At 44.6% G+C, this 17,109-nt stretch overlaps 1 protein-coding gene across 1 annotated transcript; it reads right to left on the reverse strand.

Annotated features, from left to right (window-relative positions):
* Nucleotides 1-420: 420 nt before the first annotated feature.
* Nucleotides 421-14,412, reverse strand: KIF22 (kinesin family member 22). Its single transcript, XM_016155101.2, has 14 exons — nucleotides 14,297-14,412; nucleotides 7,655-7,850; nucleotides 6,204-6,331; nucleotides 5,960-6,114; nucleotides 5,543-5,752; nucleotides 5,232-5,462; nucleotides 4,942-5,095; nucleotides 4,692-4,827; nucleotides 2,797-2,965; nucleotides 2,154-2,322; nucleotides 1,709-1,773; nucleotides 796-1,008; nucleotides 630-689; nucleotides 421-533 (listed from the first exon to the last, which is right to left on the reverse strand). The coding sequence occupies exons 1-14, from the start codon at nucleotides 14,313-14,315 to the stop codon at nucleotides 483-485; spliced, it is 1,956 nt and encodes a 651-aa protein (XP_016010587.1). The 5' UTR covers nucleotides 14,316-14,412; the 3' UTR covers nucleotides 421-482.
* Between the last annotated feature and the right edge of the window lie 2,697 nt (nucleotides 14,413-17,109).

Below are 17,109 nucleotides of genomic sequence, written 5' to 3' on the forward strand. Positions count from 1 at the left end.
GATTGGCTAACGATGGCGCAGGTGGTGGGCGCGCGGGAGACACGGCGGCTTCTCTCCCCCCACTTCAAAGATTCCACCCCCCCTCCCTCCGCCAGTGGCCGTTATTTCGCGCGCACGCGCACAAAACCGCTGTCGTTGAGCGGGAGAAGAGGTGCGCGCGCCAGGGGTACGGATGGGGCGGGGCTAAACTCAAAGCGCGCTCCCGCATAACGGTCGTTGTCCTCGGACTTTCGTGTTAGATTTTTGTTTCCTATCGGCCACCGTCCTTTCCCCCTCGGGCGGTTTATTTACAATCCTGCGTTGTTTCATGTTTTCCCAAAGATGGCGCCAAGAGGAGTTAGCCCACGGGGCTTGTGGCCCATCCCAAGGGCAATTATACCCCCGGCCCCGCCCCCAGTCTCAAGAATCAGGCTGAAGCAATGGAGTTGAAACGCATTTATACTGCATATAGGACACACACACACAAAATAGAGAAGCGGTAGTCAGGAAGCGCCACAGTGCTGACCAGCGGCGGCGAGACCCAGGATGTTCGCCTGCATCAGGAAGGAAGGGGAGAGCAGCGTTAGAGTCGGGTCAGGGCTCAAGCTGGGAAAAGGAGGGGGGGGGGGGTGGCGAAGCCATAAGCTCACCTTCAGGAATGACTCCAGCTGTTTCCCTGACATGACTTTCACGCGTTCCAGGTCTTCCACCTGGCAGGACAACAGCGATAGGGGTGGGGGGAGTCTATGGGCCACCAGACTATTCTCCCCAAATCCAACTCCATTCCAGGGCTGCCCTTCATGGGCCATTCATTACCTGACTGAAGGGGCCATGGAGCTTCCTCCAGCCCACGATGAGCTGGGCCTTTTTTTGGCCAATGCGCTGCAGGCTGCGCAGATCCCGGGCTGAGCCTTCGTTAAGCAGATCTAATATTTTTTGACGCCCATGGACCAGTAGCTCTGGGCTGATCTGGAGCTCCCAGCAGTCCTCAGCTTTCTCCAACGGCTCTGAGCCATCCAGGCACTCCAACTATGAGGCAGGGGGGGAGGTGAATGACAAAAATGGTAAGAGTATGCTGTTCAGCTCACAGCAGCTAACTGCCCTGGGTTCCTCTGCCAAGGATGGAAACCTAACAGCAGATACCTTCCCCGCTCTCTCCAGCCTCTTTCCCTCCTGTCAAGTGTCTGTTCAAAAACTCTTACCTCTGGTCACTGGACTAATTCTCACTTTATCCAAATTGTAAAAGAATGGTAAGAGTTGCTGTGTCAAATGAGTTAATGTAAATAAAGCACATAATTCTTTAGAAATGATCCTTCATTTCTAAAAAAGAAAATGCTGCTTTTCACCCCTAGAAAAGGACATAGAAGGCACTCAAATAGTACCTCCCTCATCCATACCATCTCAGTGTTTAAGGCAATTCTTCCAGTGTTGTTTCATTTCTTGAGTGTTTAGTCATGTTTTCCTATGTGTAGAGGGCAGAACCCAGGCTACACACCTTACCAGTAAGTAGTTACTGAAAGGGAGAGCTATCGGGAAGGAAGTTACAGTAGACAACCACTCTATGTACATTCATATCACTATTTTTCATCCTAAAAGTCCTGTGAGATATTTGTATTTAGAGGGTAAACAACTTTGAGAATTTGTAAATAGCTGATAAATGTTCTGACAGGTTGTGCAACTCCATGGCTAGTGGTCTCCCACTAGAGCTCACTACTCCTTCTAAGCTCACCTTTTTCTTGCGGCTTTTCTTCAGGATATGTATGTCAGCATTTGGGGATGCTGCCTGCTCCTGTACTGAAAGCAAGAATTGTGAACTGGAGTCATTATGGAAGCTACTTTTCATTCTCCCGGATAGCCACTTGGTTCTCCCATTTCTGATTCTCTAATTTTTCTCCACCCCAAGTTAACCTCTTGCTATGTTTCAACATGACCTTTCTTATACCAATATCTGAAAGTAACCTCAGTTCGTCCTGCATGATAATCATGCACTTGTCAGTCTACCTCATTATACTAGTACTAAACACCTGAGAACAGAGCATTAGCTCTATTTCAGATGTTCCTCATGCTTCCCTTGAGTTGGCATATGGTGGGAGGGCATGAGAATTGCTGCAGCTAACATCTCCTCCCTCCTGAGATGTTATCAGGTCCCTCCTGGCTCTCATAGCCAAACTTACTTAGTTGTAGGGGTATCACCACAGCCTTCTTAAGGGGCTTAGCTACTGTGACTGTGCGGCGGGCAAGGGGTTGGTGCATTGTGGGAGAGAGTTTCTCTTTCTCTTTTGGGTCCACAGCTTCCTGGGCCAGCACCTTGGCTTCCAGTTCTTTTTGCTTCATCTTAAGCCTCTGTTGGAAAGGATCAGGGAGAGATGAGACCCAGAACCAACTTTAGGATAGCTTGAAGGGCAGTGGATTAGGAAAGTGAGTGTGCAGGGCTCCAAGGCCCTAGAGGGCAAAGTGAGGACCAATGGGAGAGACAACTGGAGCCCACTATAATTCAGGGCTTTCTAATGATCAGGGCTGCCCAGAGGTGGGACAAGCCTCTTTTTGAAACACTGAAGGGAAGGACTGTTGAAGCAGAGTCCTAACTTGAGAGCTGTAAATTTTTTTCTGCTCACCTCCTCACATCTGATCTCAATTATTTTTCAAAGCTCAGGCACATTAAAGACATTCAAGCAGAAGCTGAAAAACTGAGCAATTCCAGTGTTAGATGAAAACTGGATGCTGGTCCAACCTTTCAGTGTCCTTCTCTTTCAGAAGATCCTTGGATTACTTCTCAAGGCCAATAGGAATCCCAGCGCCCACCTCTCCAACACTTACTTCAATCTCCAAATCCTTTTCCTCTACTGTCTTCATGAGCACCATCCGCTCTCGCCTTGGGGTGCTCAGCAGAGGGGTCCCTTGGGTTCCCTGGGAGCCCAGCAAACGGTCCAAGCTCAGGAGGTGCTTTAGCATGGCTGGGTCCATGTTACTTAGTTTCTGTAGGGGGCTGAACAGACAGAGGTTATTTTCCACCTACCTCTTCCCTCATCACCCTCTTCAGCAGCAGGATTCCCCTCATCATGCCTTCCTTAAATGGGTGTATTATGTGGTTCTAGAACCCTGGTATTAATTTGTTAGACAACTCTGAGCAAGTAATCCAGACTCTCTGGGTGCAGTGTGGGGATCGATCATACTTGCCCAAGTAACTTCTCAGGGATGCCAAGAGATCAGATGAGAACAAGCATTTACAAACACCTGAGTTCTAGGTATTTGGAGCCTGTATGGCTGTCCATTTGGAGGAGCAGTCAAGGAAGCTTCACAGAGGTCATTTCAGCAGGGCTTTGAAAGCCACCGAAGACCTCAATGCCAAACCTTTCCTCTGTAGGCAGCAGGGAAGGCCTATTCAAGCAGAGTCTTGACTTAATCTGAGCATAATAATGCCTAACATTTGTTCCTTCTGTCTTACATCTGATCTCAATTATCATTCCAAGTCAGCTTTATGCCACTTTTCCCATGATGCCCAGCTTGATTGTGAATCTTCTTTCCTACGCTCTGAACTAGCTTCTCAGAAACAGCCTGCCCTGTTCTTTGTGTGCAAGTGCCTAGGAAGAACAGGATCAGAAAATATGGGTTAAGATTAGAAGTCACTTCTCCTTTCCTGGCTCTTACAGAACAAGTAACTCCTCTTCATTGCTCTGTGTACCACCTACTTGCATCATATACCGAGGTTCCTGTCTTATTTCTCTTACTGAAACATAAGGCCCCTGAAAGGAAAGGTCTGACTAGATCTGCTGTGTCCCATCTCTGAGCTTACCCTTGAACACCTATCTGGAAGATACCTTTCATGTTTACATGTAATACAGATGTGCAAGTGTGTATGTATTTCTGAGTTTGTGCACCTAGGAGAGGGGACTGCTGACAAATGCTTTAAGGATAACATTGAAGGGTAAGTTTCTGAGTGAATGAGCACCTTTTTATGTAATGTACATCATCCTTCCTCAACTACAATAGCTTCCTGGACCAAAGTGTAAACTAATCCTGGGCCTCCTCACTTCACCTGTGTTCAGCAGTCTTAGGACTTTCACAATTTAGAGAGGCTTTATTTGGGACCAGGTAGAAACATGTTAAAACTGCAACTGGTTCCTTGGAGTAAGGGAGCACCAAGTGGCGAGACACAGAAAGCAAGACCACCAAACAGAGGTGACCTGAGGCTTAGTATGTGCTGGGCCATGAGGTGGGGCTATCAGAACTAGGAAGAGAGGGCACACACAGAAGGGACTCAGTTTAGAGAGGCTTTGTTTGGAGCGAGGGTAGAAGCAGAGCAATATCGGGATAGCAACTAGCTCGTTGGAGTCACGGAGGAGTTGGACTCTAATACTGAGACTGAGAGGTCTCAGTAAAGACATCTCCATCTGTCTCCTTTGCTTTGCTCTTATCCTCTGGACCTGAAAGACCTGATCTAGATTATTCTTTGAGCCAGAAACAAAAATGCTCATCCTTGAAACAACTACACCAAAATGTAAGATTTTGCTGACTGCTTAAAGGGGCTAGAAAATGGAAAGGGATGGGGCAAGATGTCCTAGGAGGAGGCTTCTCTAGGGCGCCAGCAGCATCCAGGAGAGGAACAGGTTTGCAGTTCAAGAGTCTGACAGGCAAAATCTACTACTGCTCTGCATTGAACCCAGACATAACAGGAAAGGGAATTTGCCCAAGGCCCCTCTCCTTTTGCTCACCTGAATTTCTGGGAGGCAGAAGCTAAAAGTGCTGGGGGCTCAGGATTCCCAATCTCCTCTTCCTCAGGGCCTCGGGTTTTCTTTGCCTCTGAAGGGCCTAGCTGTTCTTTCTGAGATAGTTTAACAGGTGCAAAGACTACGGAAAGATGAGGCGGGGGTTGTCAACCTCTGTGCTACTGCTTGATAGATTCAGCATACTCCCCAGTTGTCCAGACCTGGTCTTTCCACTCCTGCCAACCCCAGTCCTCACCATGAAGCTGTAGACTCTCATTGGTAAAAGGTCGATTGATCACCTCCTTTGACCTGGCAGCAAAGTTGAGTGCAGAGACTGTGTCTAAGTAGAAGCATCTCTCAGGGGCAATGTTGGCAATGAGGATGCTGTGGGCTGAGCCACCCAGAGAGTCCTGAGGGATGGGGATTGGGCAGATGGGCTAGTTAGAAGCCCCATACTTCCATTCCTCGACTGCTATTCCTCATCCACCCCCAGCAGACCTGAGAGCCTCTTTCTCTAGCCCCTTTTGCCGAGATGGGTAGCCTGACCTGCAACAGGCGAGTGAGCTTGCTGTCCCGGTAAGGCACACGAGGGAGGCCCTGGTTCAGTGCATCCACGACCTTGCCCAGCACAAAGAGGGAGGTGTTGATGGCTCCACTTTCCTTCAGCCGGAGGCCCTTGTTGCCTGTGCGCCGGTTGTCCTCTGAGCCAGCCAAATCAATCAGGTAGAGTTTCCCCTCCCGCTGGCGAAATGGGGCCAAACGTTCCCGCTGATCCACCTGGGGAATAAAGGCAAGGGCCCCAGGCTTAGCTCAGGCCCAACGGGCTTCCCAGGTCCTTACCCGTCTGTGGGCCTCACCTTAACCAAAAGTACCGCATGACTGCGGGAGGAACGCTGGTTGAGCCGGGTAGCTCCTACAGTCCGATTTCGACTAGCTGGCAGGAAATGCCGCTCAAAATCAGCAAAGCTAGTGATTGGCTTCTGTGTGAGGCCAGGAATCAGGATGTTTCCTCGACAGTCTTCTCGGATCACCAGGTCTCCTGATGCAGGGTCCAAGAGGTCTAATACCTGTTGGAGCAGTCAGAGACAGGGCCAATTTTCCAGTACAAGCTGTTTATTTCCTGGAGATCAGTCTCCTTTTCTCTGCTGGATTCTCGGTTGTATCATCTGCAACTTCAACCTCTGTCTTTCCAGGTCTTAGCTCCTTGTTAGAGCAGAGCTGGGTCTTATTTTGACCCTTCATCTATTCCCTCCCCAACCAGAGCAGGCCCTCACCTTTTCCTGGTAGATCTCTAAGTAAGACATAGTGACAGAGAGGGTCCATGGCCGGCCCTCAGCGCCCTCCTCCCTTGTGAGCTGTAGGAGGTCCATGAGAGCCCGGGGAATCACTCCAGGTTGCTCTGGGCTGCCCAGCATTGTGTGTGTCTTCCCTGGGGAAAGAGTGGAGAGCTGTGAGATTTTCCCTCCCCACTCACTAGCCCTTTCTGACCCATAGCTATTCCCTATCTGACTCCCTTACCCGCCCCTGTGGGCCCATAGGCAAGCACACTGGCATTCTGCCCTTCCAGCAAGTGCCTTAGGATGGGCTGTACTGATCCTGCATAGATGTCCTGCTGAGAGCTCCTCTCCCCATAGAAGGCATCAAACCTGCAGACAGGAAAAAAGCAGGAAATTAGTGAATGGTTCCTTTCTCACCCAGACCTAGAGGATAATACTGGCCTCAGATTTAAAAGTCTCTATCCCTTTTCTTACACAGACCTTAGAAAGCACCCACCAAACACCTATTCCATCCCAGTCCCTGCATAAGTGTTAGAAATAGAGATGACTCTGATGTCCCTGCTCATGGGAGTTCTGTAATCTGATGAAATGGATAGATACCCATATTTTGCTGTGATTCAGAAAACAAAGATGAGAATACACTAGAAGGAGTAACTGATTCTGCTCAAGGAAAGAAGATTTTGCCACAGAAAGATATTCTAAGTATAAAAAATAGCACACAGACAAGACATAGTATGAAAGGGCAGGGCTTCCCAATTTTTTTCACATCACAGTACATACAGAACGTAATACTTGTACACCATAATGGAGTAAATAGAGGATGCTGCTTATGACTAGATGAAACTCAACACACGCATAGTCTATTCACAGCACTCTGGTAGAGAAGTTGTGACTAAGGCCACAGCAATGATTAGTGTAAGTGGAATATAGCATGTATTGGGTGGATGAGGCTGGAAAGAAAGTGAAGCCAAACTATCAAGGGCCTAGAACAAGGCTGGTAAACTTCTGTAAAAAACCAGATAGTAAATATTTTAGGCTTTCTGGACCACGTTTCCTTTCAGAACTACTCAATTCTGCCATTGTAGTCAGAAAGCAGTCATAGACAATATGTAAATAAATGAGCATGGTTAAGTTCCAATAAAGTTTTATTTGTAAAGACTTCTGGTCAGATTTGACTTGCAGGCTGTAGTTTGCCAACTTCTGGCCTAAAATAACAGAGCTAGAAGTCTGAGCTTTAAATCTCCAATGGAATTTTAAAGTAACTGCCCTTGTGAGTTCTGTCCTCAAATCTCGGTTGTCTTCTCTGATACTACCCAGAAGCAGCTTGGGTCAGTTGGCTGGTTTATGTTCCCTCCACCCTCCCCACTACTTCCCTAGATCCTATTTGGGCTCCCCTTCTCACTTTTGATGTTCCTTCCTACTTTGTGCCTATTTCCCCCACAAGACTGTAAATGTATAATGTATGTTTGATTCAACCTCCAGTCTTTCCCCATAGTATCCTACAGAGGACCTGTCACAATGTGCACCTGTGAACATTTCCTGACTGAACAAATGAAGGCATGGGAAACAAAGCATGCAAAAGAAGGAGCAAGGATCCTGAGGAAGCAGGTCTGAGAAATTATGTAGGCAAGTGATACTGTGAGCAGGCCTAGGAGAGAGAGGGATAGGAAGGTAGAGTGGCCTGAACCTTACTGGTATTTGAGAGTCTCCTGGTGGTTCCTCCAGTTGGCGATCTCTAGAGAACAGCTGTCCAGACCCCGTACACAGAAGGTCCCATTTGCTCCAGCTGTTTCATCCACAAATGGCCGTAGTCGCACAGCCACCCTTACTCGAGCTGGAGGTGGACGCCGGCCAGCTCCCATCTTGCTTAGCCGACAACGACCAGCTCCTGGAGGAGAGAAGTTAAGTTTTAGCATGATGTATGGTGTAGCACAGAGAAAGTAGGGACCAGCTCTGCTGAGAAGTAGGAGTGTTGGATGTGAAGGTATTTGGTATAGCTGAGCTCTGAAAGATGAATGGCAGAAGGAAAGGCATGTGCAAAAGCATGGAAGTGTGAAAGTGTCATCCCACTGGAGAAGTGGTGAGGCAGGTGTGTTATCTATTAGTGAAGACAAGCAGAGAAGGGCAGGAAGGAAAAAAAGGTGAATCAAATACATAGTCTCAGGCAGGGTATGGTGGAGGGTTTAGAGGAGAGAAATTATATACAGGTCAGTGACTGTAAACCATATTGTGTACTCAGCAAACATTAACATTTATTAAGCACTGACTACATGCCAGACATACTGTAATCTTCATGGTATCCCTGAGAGATAGGTCCTATTAGTTCCATTTTCTCACTGAAGAAACTCATACAGGTGCAGCAGGTCTTATGAGCACCTTGGTATTTTTATATACCTGGGGCCATGTGACAATTACTTTATCTTGTATCATAGCCTACATTTTGTTCTTTTGCTCTTCAAAGAAGGAATAAATAGAGTAAAAACAATACAAAACCCCAGCATCTTAGTAGACTAGAGACAGACACCTCCACTTTGACCATAACCAGGGGTAGAGAAGAAGGCTGGAGGCTGGGGCCCTGAGGATACCTTCAGGAGGGCCAGTGGCCACAGCTCATATCAAAGCTCTTTCAACCATGGCCATGCTGTGGGTGTCCCCAAGCTTAGCCTCATTTCCTTTCCTGCTCTACAAGTAGGTCCGGGGCGGGGTGGGGGAGGGGGCGGCGGGCGGGCGGTGAAGTGTAAGGTATACATGAATAACCTGGAAGATCTAAGTGGTGCTGATGCTGCTGGTGGGACACACTTTGAATTGCCAAGATGTCATAGATCAGCACTTCACAGGATTGTTTTAAGGGTTAAGAGCTGATATTTGCCCTTATTAAAGTGAGTCAATGAACTGCCAGACTTTTCTGTGTCTCTATTTCCTACCTGTGGTTTATAATACATACTTACATGTATGTACACACACACACACACACACACACAAAACTGTTACTGATGGCTTTTTCCTGATGGGAGATTATACAGATTAATTTTTTGTTACCCAGTTCTATAATGTGATAATGTTTTTTTTGTTTGTTTGTTTGTTTTCAAAGAATGACAGTGTGGACATCTTGGTTCAGAAGAGATACATTCTCGGGCCCTTCTGTTTCAGCTCAGTTTGCAAAAGGCACTGACATGCAATCTTCTATTATAAGCTTTCTTTAGTTTGCTTTTGATAATTAAATCTAAGTCATTTGAAAAAAAATTGTTTTATTTTTATCAGAAAACACATGAAGATAAAACTTAAAAAAGCCTCTTTTTTTTACAGTGAAAAATTTTATATTTAGCATTATCCAGCTGGACTTGGTTTAGATGGTCCCAATTTTGTTGGCAACATCCAAAGTATCATAGTTGGGAGCCAGTTAAATTGAACATATGCCTTCTCTCCGTCAGGCTGATCAGGGGGTTGACTTTGGCCACATCGGTGTCATAGAGCTTCTCCACAGCCTGTGTGATCTGATGCTTGTTGGCCTTGACATCCACAATGAACACAAATGCATGGTGTCAGGGGGAACTTGATGATAACATAGTGGTCAAGCTTGGTTCTCCCAGGGGCGATCTTCCGAGGATGTTTGCGTTGCCTTGGGAGTGCAGTGTCTTGGGCCATCAGATGATGGGTGACGTGTGTGTCTTCTCTTTCTCTCTCTTTTTTTTTTTTGTGGCTGTGGACACCTTTCAGCTCTGCTTTCTTTGCCTTCAAAGCCTTTGCTTTGGCTTCAGCTTTGGGAGGGGCGGAGGCTTCCTTCTTCACTTTTGGTGCTCTCTCAAGCCTCTTTATTTTTGTGAGGACTGAATGAACTGGAAAAAAATCTTATGAGGAGAGTATTTCTCTATTTTATGTTAGAGGATACTATACTGTAGCTTACAGCTACCAGCAAAATTCAAACCTTTATCTCTTCACTTCCAAAAAGTTGCTTTTAATGGAGATGTCATATTGCCTTCCTATTATGTAGCACCTAGAAAAGTGCTTGGCAGCTCTCTCTCCTTTTTGCTGGTGTTAGCAGCTGGTTGTTGGGCACCATAGACTTCATATAAGGCAAGACATTGTGTTGGCCAACACAAACAGCAAGACCAAAAGGTGGATAGATGACCCCTGGAAAGAATCTTACACATAAATAAGACATACCTGTAAGCAGATTGTCTATTTCAAAAAAAAAAAAAAAAAAAAAACTGGGCCTCTATTCTTTCATCTGACAAATGAAGCTAATTATACCATTTCTCACTTAATGGTTTACAAAGTACTGTGGCATCTAATTTTCATTTGAACCTCATGGCAATCCTGATAGTCAGTAGCAATAAAGTAGAAACCTTCAGGTGTACCTGTGCAGATGAGAAAACTAAGATGCAGAGAGGTTCACTGACTTGTCAAGAATGTGTGTAAGAGACCCTTCTTGCTTGTCTTTTCCCAAGTTGTGTGTGTGTGAGGGAGGGAAGAAGGGAGAGAGGGAGAGAGGGGGAGGGAGAAGGAGGGGGGAGGGAGGGAGGGAGGGAGAGAGAGAGAGAGAGAGAAAGCTCAGTGATCCATACAAGGGGAAGTCTGTGGTGATATAGAAAGAGTGTTGGCTCTGGTCAGAGAGAGATGAATTTAAATTCCAGTTCTAACACTTATTAGTTTGTGACCTTGGGCAAATGACTTAACATCTATATGCCCCTGTTTCTTTGTCTATAAAAGCAGTTGATTGGGCCTTGGAAGGGCTTAATGGGTATTAAAAGAAGTAACATATAAAATTCCAATGCAATAACTAGCATATAGTAGGTAGGTTCATTATCCAAGGTAAGATAGCCTAGGTTCAAATCCCAACTCTGCTGCTTACAACTAACTAAATAACCTAGGAAATGATTTGTCTGCTCCTATGCCTCAATTTCCATACCTATAAAATAGGAATAAAAATACCTACTTGTTGGGTTATTAAGGCAGTAAATATGGTAATTCATGTAAAAGTGCTTAGAATAGCATTGGTACTTAGTAAAAGCCCAGTAAGTGTTTTATTTTATATTGAACTATTTTACAAATAAGGAAACCTCAGTGTAGACAGGTTAGCTAACTTGACAGCTAGCTAGTGCCAGAGCTTCAAATAAAGGTCTATCTTCAAAGTTCATTATATGAATCCACAGACTATCTCAGGCTCTTTATCTCTGTATCCTCACAGGCCTTGGAGTCTGAGGCAAATTCTACCTACCAGCTGTGTGACCTTGGCAAGGCTTCTTAATGTCTTCGAGCCTCAGTTTCTCTTTATAAAAATAACAGTATCTCACCTTGTGTATGAAAATAACTATGGCACCCTCATAAGATTATGAAGAGTCAATGAAATAATGTACATACAATGTTTAGCACAGTGATGGCAGCAAGAGCTCAGTCAATGTTAGCTATTATTACTACACTCCTTCCTTTCTGTTACTCACTCAAGACAGCAACTAGCTTCTGCCCTCACTGTTCGGCAGTTGCCAATGACCTCCTTACTGTTAAATCCAGTAGACATGCTGGGTCTCCACTGTATTTGACTTCCCAGCAGTACTTAACACCCTTGATTTGTTTTCCTTTGGGAAATGTACTTATCCCTTAGTTTCCATGTTCACTCCTCAGTTTCTGCCATTCTTAAATGTTTTTCCTAGGTTCCTTCTATCCTCTATCTAGACCAGAGTCGCTCAATTTTGGCATTATTGACATTTTAGGCTGGAAAATTCTTGTGGTAAGGCTGTCCTGTGCACTGTAGGATGTATAGCATATGCTAAACACATATGCCAGTAGCATTTCACACCACTCCATCCCTCAATTTTAACAACTAAAATTGTCTCCAGACAAATGTCCCCATGGGGAACAAAACTGCCCCCAACTGAGAACCATTACTTTGATTCATTTCATGGGCATAGTTGGCTTTAATTACCATCTAAAAACAGATGACTCCTAATTGACACCTCTACACCAGAGCTTTCTCCTGAGCTTCTGAGCCACTTTCCCAGCTGCTGCCCTGACATCTCTTCAATGGTTTTCAAGTACTTCAAACTCCACCTGTCCTAAACTGAACTCTTCCCTATCTCTCTGCAACCTCATCTTCCTAACGTAAATAAAAGGAACCAACGCAAAAGATGGGAATCTTTCTTAACTCTACCTTCTCTCTTACCTCCCATATCAGTATTCATTAACATCTATCAATTCTACCTTTTTAAATGAGTCCACTTCTCTCTATCCTTACTGCACAACCTTTGCCAAGGTCATCATTATCTCAACAGTCTCCCAGCTGGTCTCCCTGCCTCCAGTTTCATTCCCCTCCAATTCTCTCTCCACTTCCTTCCTTACACTGTAAGCTCTCAGCCAAAATGAATTTTCTTCAGTCCCTACAACAACACATCAAGTTTGCTCACACCTTTGGGACTTTACACATGCTATTCTATCTCTCTGGAATATCTTCTTTACCCCATCCCCCTGCCACCAAGTTATTGAGGTAAACACACCTTACTTCCTCTAAAAAACCATCCCTTGTAAAATAACTGTTGCACTAAGACTCTGTTAGGTGTACCTATCACTCTTTTTAGCTCCTCTAACCAAGAACTGATCACACTCCACTGTAATTGCATATTTGTCTGTCCATCTAGCTGTGAACTCAGTGAAACCGAATCTTTACTCTACTCACCTTTTATATCCTTGATGTCTGGCACAAAGTAGGCTCTTAGTATTTGCTGAACAAGTTAAAATTTGGTGAACAAACTAACATAAAACAGTGACTTGTTCGTTTCCTGGTTTAATCATAAAAGTGGTTGTCATTCTTGCCCCAAAGCTCATGGTCCAGAATAGGGAAGGAGAGGCACATGTAAACAACTGATTACAGGACAAGAGTCTCTCCCTTTCATTATAAAAGCAACTTTGAGATTGGGCGAGGTTAGCACTTATTTCTTCTACTTTTCCTCTCTTCCACAATTCTGAAGTTTCATTCAACTTAACTCTTCTCTCTTTTATGATGAGGAAATTGAGCCAGAGAGCATCTTTGGCCTTTCTTCACATTATAAATAAGAAATCACTTGGTAGTCTTTTTGTCCCATGAAGGTCTGGCAAACTCCTATCCAAACTTTGAAATGCGCCTCAAATATCACTTCCTTAATAAAGTCCTCCAAGAATACCCAAGGATTTACTTCAGATTCTGTATTCTCTATATCAGTTTATACCTATCTGTCATTGCTTTTCCAGTTATATATGTTTACTATCTACTGAAGTAGACTGTAATCTCCTCTAGGAAGGGATCATATTCATTCAAGCGTTTTTATGATACCTACTATGTCCTAGACACATTGGTCTTGGAAGGGTAAAAGCAGGTCATGCTCAGACAGTAGGAATATCATGTGTTTGGACATAATGGTTAAGAGCAGAGGCCCTAGAGTCAGACTGCCTGAGTGTAAATTCAGACCCCAATATTTCTTAGTTGTGTTAACTTTGAGCAAGCTATTTAACCCATCTATGCTTTGGCTGTAAAATAGTAAACCACCTCATAGCTTTATGTAGAGATGAAATGATTCATCACCGTAAAGTGCTTAGCTTAACTGCGCCTGGCAAGGGCTAAACAGTGTGTCTGACATTCTACTAAATAGCTTTGTTCCTCCACAGGGCCTGAGAAACAGTAAGGGCCTCAAATAAGTTACTATGGTGCCCACCATAACCACTGACCAGAATTCAGTCCACAGGATGAGAGCAGAGACAAATGTAAACAAATACTCACATACAAGATTCTGAAATGTCCTAATAGCCTTTCTAACCCTAAAATAGCGCTGACTTCCATGGCTAGAGTGAAAGCAAACAGTTCCTTATTTCCCTTTTCTGTGGTCTCAGCACATCTTATGCTGTCAACTCACACCCAGCTGCAGTCCATCTGAACCTTGGCCTGCTCTCCTACATCTCTCAGGTTATCTCCCCGCACCCGAACACGTCATACACAGAATCCTTCCCCGCGAAAAATGCGTCTAGCACCCTTATTTCGTCCTTATGGTTAGAGTTGTAGCCATTTTAGTTCGCTTATTTACGTAATCTCCTGAAATGGGGTCACTGTCCCTATTTTACAAAGAAATTGAAGCTCACAGAGGAAAAGTGCGCTGGACTCAAACGACGCACTAGTGCCAGAACCGGGTCTCGGTCCGCGTGTACTGATCAGCAAGGTGAGCTGACCAGCTTGCGACTCCCACCTTTCCCCTCCTGCCCCCACGCCCCTCCAGCCTCTCCGGGACAACCCGCGGAGCCGAGACCAGACTCCGACGCGTTACCCCAACAGGCTTCAGACCTCAGCGCCCAGCTCAAGCCGGGTTCCCGTACCTGAGGTAGCAGCCGCCATCTCGCGTCGCCTCAGGTGCACCGAGCCCCCAGCGCCATTCCACTCCCTCTTTTGGCCTGCCTTTCTAATTCGAATTTCCCGGTGCCCCGCCCCTCTCCTAGGCTCCACCAATCACGAGTGCTCACTGCCGGAAGTACTTGCTGCGGATTGCAATTATCCTCTCTCTAGGGCTCGCTCCCGAGTCCTGCTAGAAAAAGGTTCCGCTGGCGGAGGACACTTACGCGCACGCGGGACGCCGCTGCCGTTGACGTCCGGGACCGCGCTCCGTCGTAAACTCCGAGGCCCGACGCGTTGGCGACAGTGGCCGTTGAGGGGAGCTGCTGAGCGCCGTTTAGTTTGAGTTTACTGCAGAATTTTCGCCTCATTGTTTTCTCCTCAAATAACTACGAATTTCTGTACAAATCAAGCAGGCAGTGATCTAAGGGACTTGATCAATTTATCCAAAAATTTCCCTGAACTGGGTGCAGTTTTCAGTGTTTTCGTGGCAGAAGTGGTGATTATATGAATAAAGAAGACGCTGCGTGGAAACGAGATAATAATATAAAAATGGTAGCGATCTTTCCACAGTTTCTTGCCTCAAGTTTCGCGCGTCTGTGGGGCGGAGTCGTTTTGTAGATTGCAGGACTTGACCTCTGCCAGTCAATGGTGCTTTAACGTCTGGTAAATTCTGTAGGTCTGGAGAACGTTGGACGCATTGTGGGCAGTCACGTTGCACTCACCTCTTGCTGAGACAGAAGCCAAGTAACATATGTGCCCCCTTATGTTGCATGTCTGAGCCAAGAAGACCAGCTCGGGTTTTCCGTAGTTAGTAACTCAGCATCTAACATGTCGGAAGCGGTAAAGGTATGTTTGGTCTGTTAGTTTCACCCAAGGTCCCCTGTCCTGTAGGTTCAACTCTGTTAAGTAGTAAGTACCCTGTCCTTTCTGAAAGCTTAACCAGGGTTCTGGCAGGACCCTGGTTTAGACAGTATTCCAGCCTATTAGAAAACAAAACAAAAAACAAATAGTGATTCTCAATTTTTTGGCTTTGTGATCCCTTTACATTCTTAAAAATTGAAGCCCAAAGATCTTTGTTTATATTGGTTTTATCTATCCATATTTACTGTATTAGAAATTAAAACAAATTTAAAATATTAATGCACTTAAAAATTACAGTAATAAATCCATAAAGAAAGTGGATTAGCACTTGCCAAAGGATGGTGAGGTTTTGGTGAATTGGGACAATCACCAAATAGGTATGGTGATGGAAATGTTTTGTCATTAGACAGTGATCATAATTGCATAACATTGAATATACTAAAAACTACTGAAATGTACACTTAAAAATGATAAATTTTATGTTATGTAAATTAGAACTTCATTTAAAAATTTGCCCCAAAAATGCAATAACAAACCCATTAAATATAAGTAACATTTTAATTTAAAAAACAAAAGTTTCCAAAGCAAAAAAAAAAAAAAAAAAGCATGGCATTGTTTTACATTTTTATAAATCTAATGTCTGGCTTAAGAGAAAATAGGTGGATTCTCATATCTGCTTCTGCATTCAGTCTCTTGTGATAGCACATATCATATTGTTGTAGCTGCCAGCCCCCGAAAGACACACGGACCACTGGAACTCAGTGAGTTATAGGAAACACTATTTATTCAGCCAGCTGGGTCTGCCAGGGGTACGCAGACCCCAAATTAAGCAGCCCCGAAATGTAGAGGTACAGGGTTTTTAAGCCCCAAATCCCATCCTTCATTCTGTCTAAACACAAAGGTCTATCTTTCTTCTATTCACTACTTGTCAACTCACAGGTCAGGTGCGTAAGCAGGGTTACAGAAGCAGAAAGCTTGTTTATAATGTTATGTTCCTATAATCAAAGGCCTACGTGCCCATAGCGATAGTGAAACAGTAATTTCCAGTAAGAGTCAATTTTTCGGCCACCACAACATAGCCTCTTGAAAACTCCACCATATACTCAAAAAAGATATAAGGGAAAAAAAATGTCATCTTTTTTTTTTTATTATACAGACCACACTTTGAGAACCACTGACTTAAAGGATTGGCAGTTCCGTATTACCCTGTACTTCAGAAAGGGCTATTCAGATTTTCACATTTGTTGCCAGTCCCCAGATATTTGGTGAAATATCTGCCAGAAATAGTGGAAAGAGCATAGGTCAGGGAATCAGGACTTATATGGATGAATAAATAGCTTAGGTACAGACAAAAAAGGATAGTATATTAATGTTTACAAGAAAACACAATGTTGAGCAAGGATTCTCAAAATGTGATCTGGGCGTCCCTGGCCTCTGCAAAATTAAAACTTTTCATAATAATACTAAGATGTTATTTGCCTTTTCGTTCTTACTCTCTCTTGGGTGTACAGTGTTTTCCACAGTCTACGTGATATGTAATTTCAAAACAGATGGAATACAGAATGGGCTAAACTAGTTAGTCTATGGTGAAAAAGTCAGAAGAGTGGTTGCCTCTTGGGAGTTGGGGCAAGGGAGTGACTAGGGAGAGCCCAGAGGGAATTTTCTGGAATGATGGTAATGTCCTTTATCTTGATAGGAATTTGGGTTACACAGGCATATGAATTTGTCAAAACTCACGTGCAGAAGCATGAAATGGTTTTCCAACTGTGTGATCTTCACATCAGAATTATAAGATTTTGTCTCTAAGATGTTTGAAAATTATGGGTGTGTGACAAATGCTGAGGTTTTGACATCAGAAAGATCTGAATTTAATTCTGATTCTGCTACATACTATGTTTATGACTTTGGACAAGTAACAGCATTTAGCAGAATGCCT

This window comes from Rousettus aegyptiacus, unplaced genomic scaffold (assembly GCF_014176215.1).
Source record: "Rousettus aegyptiacus isolate mRouAeg1 unplaced genomic scaffold, mRouAeg1.p scaffold_m13_p_8, whole genome shotgun sequence".
Taxonomy (NCBI): Eukaryota; Metazoa; Chordata; class Mammalia; order Chiroptera; family Pteropodidae; genus Rousettus; species Rousettus aegyptiacus.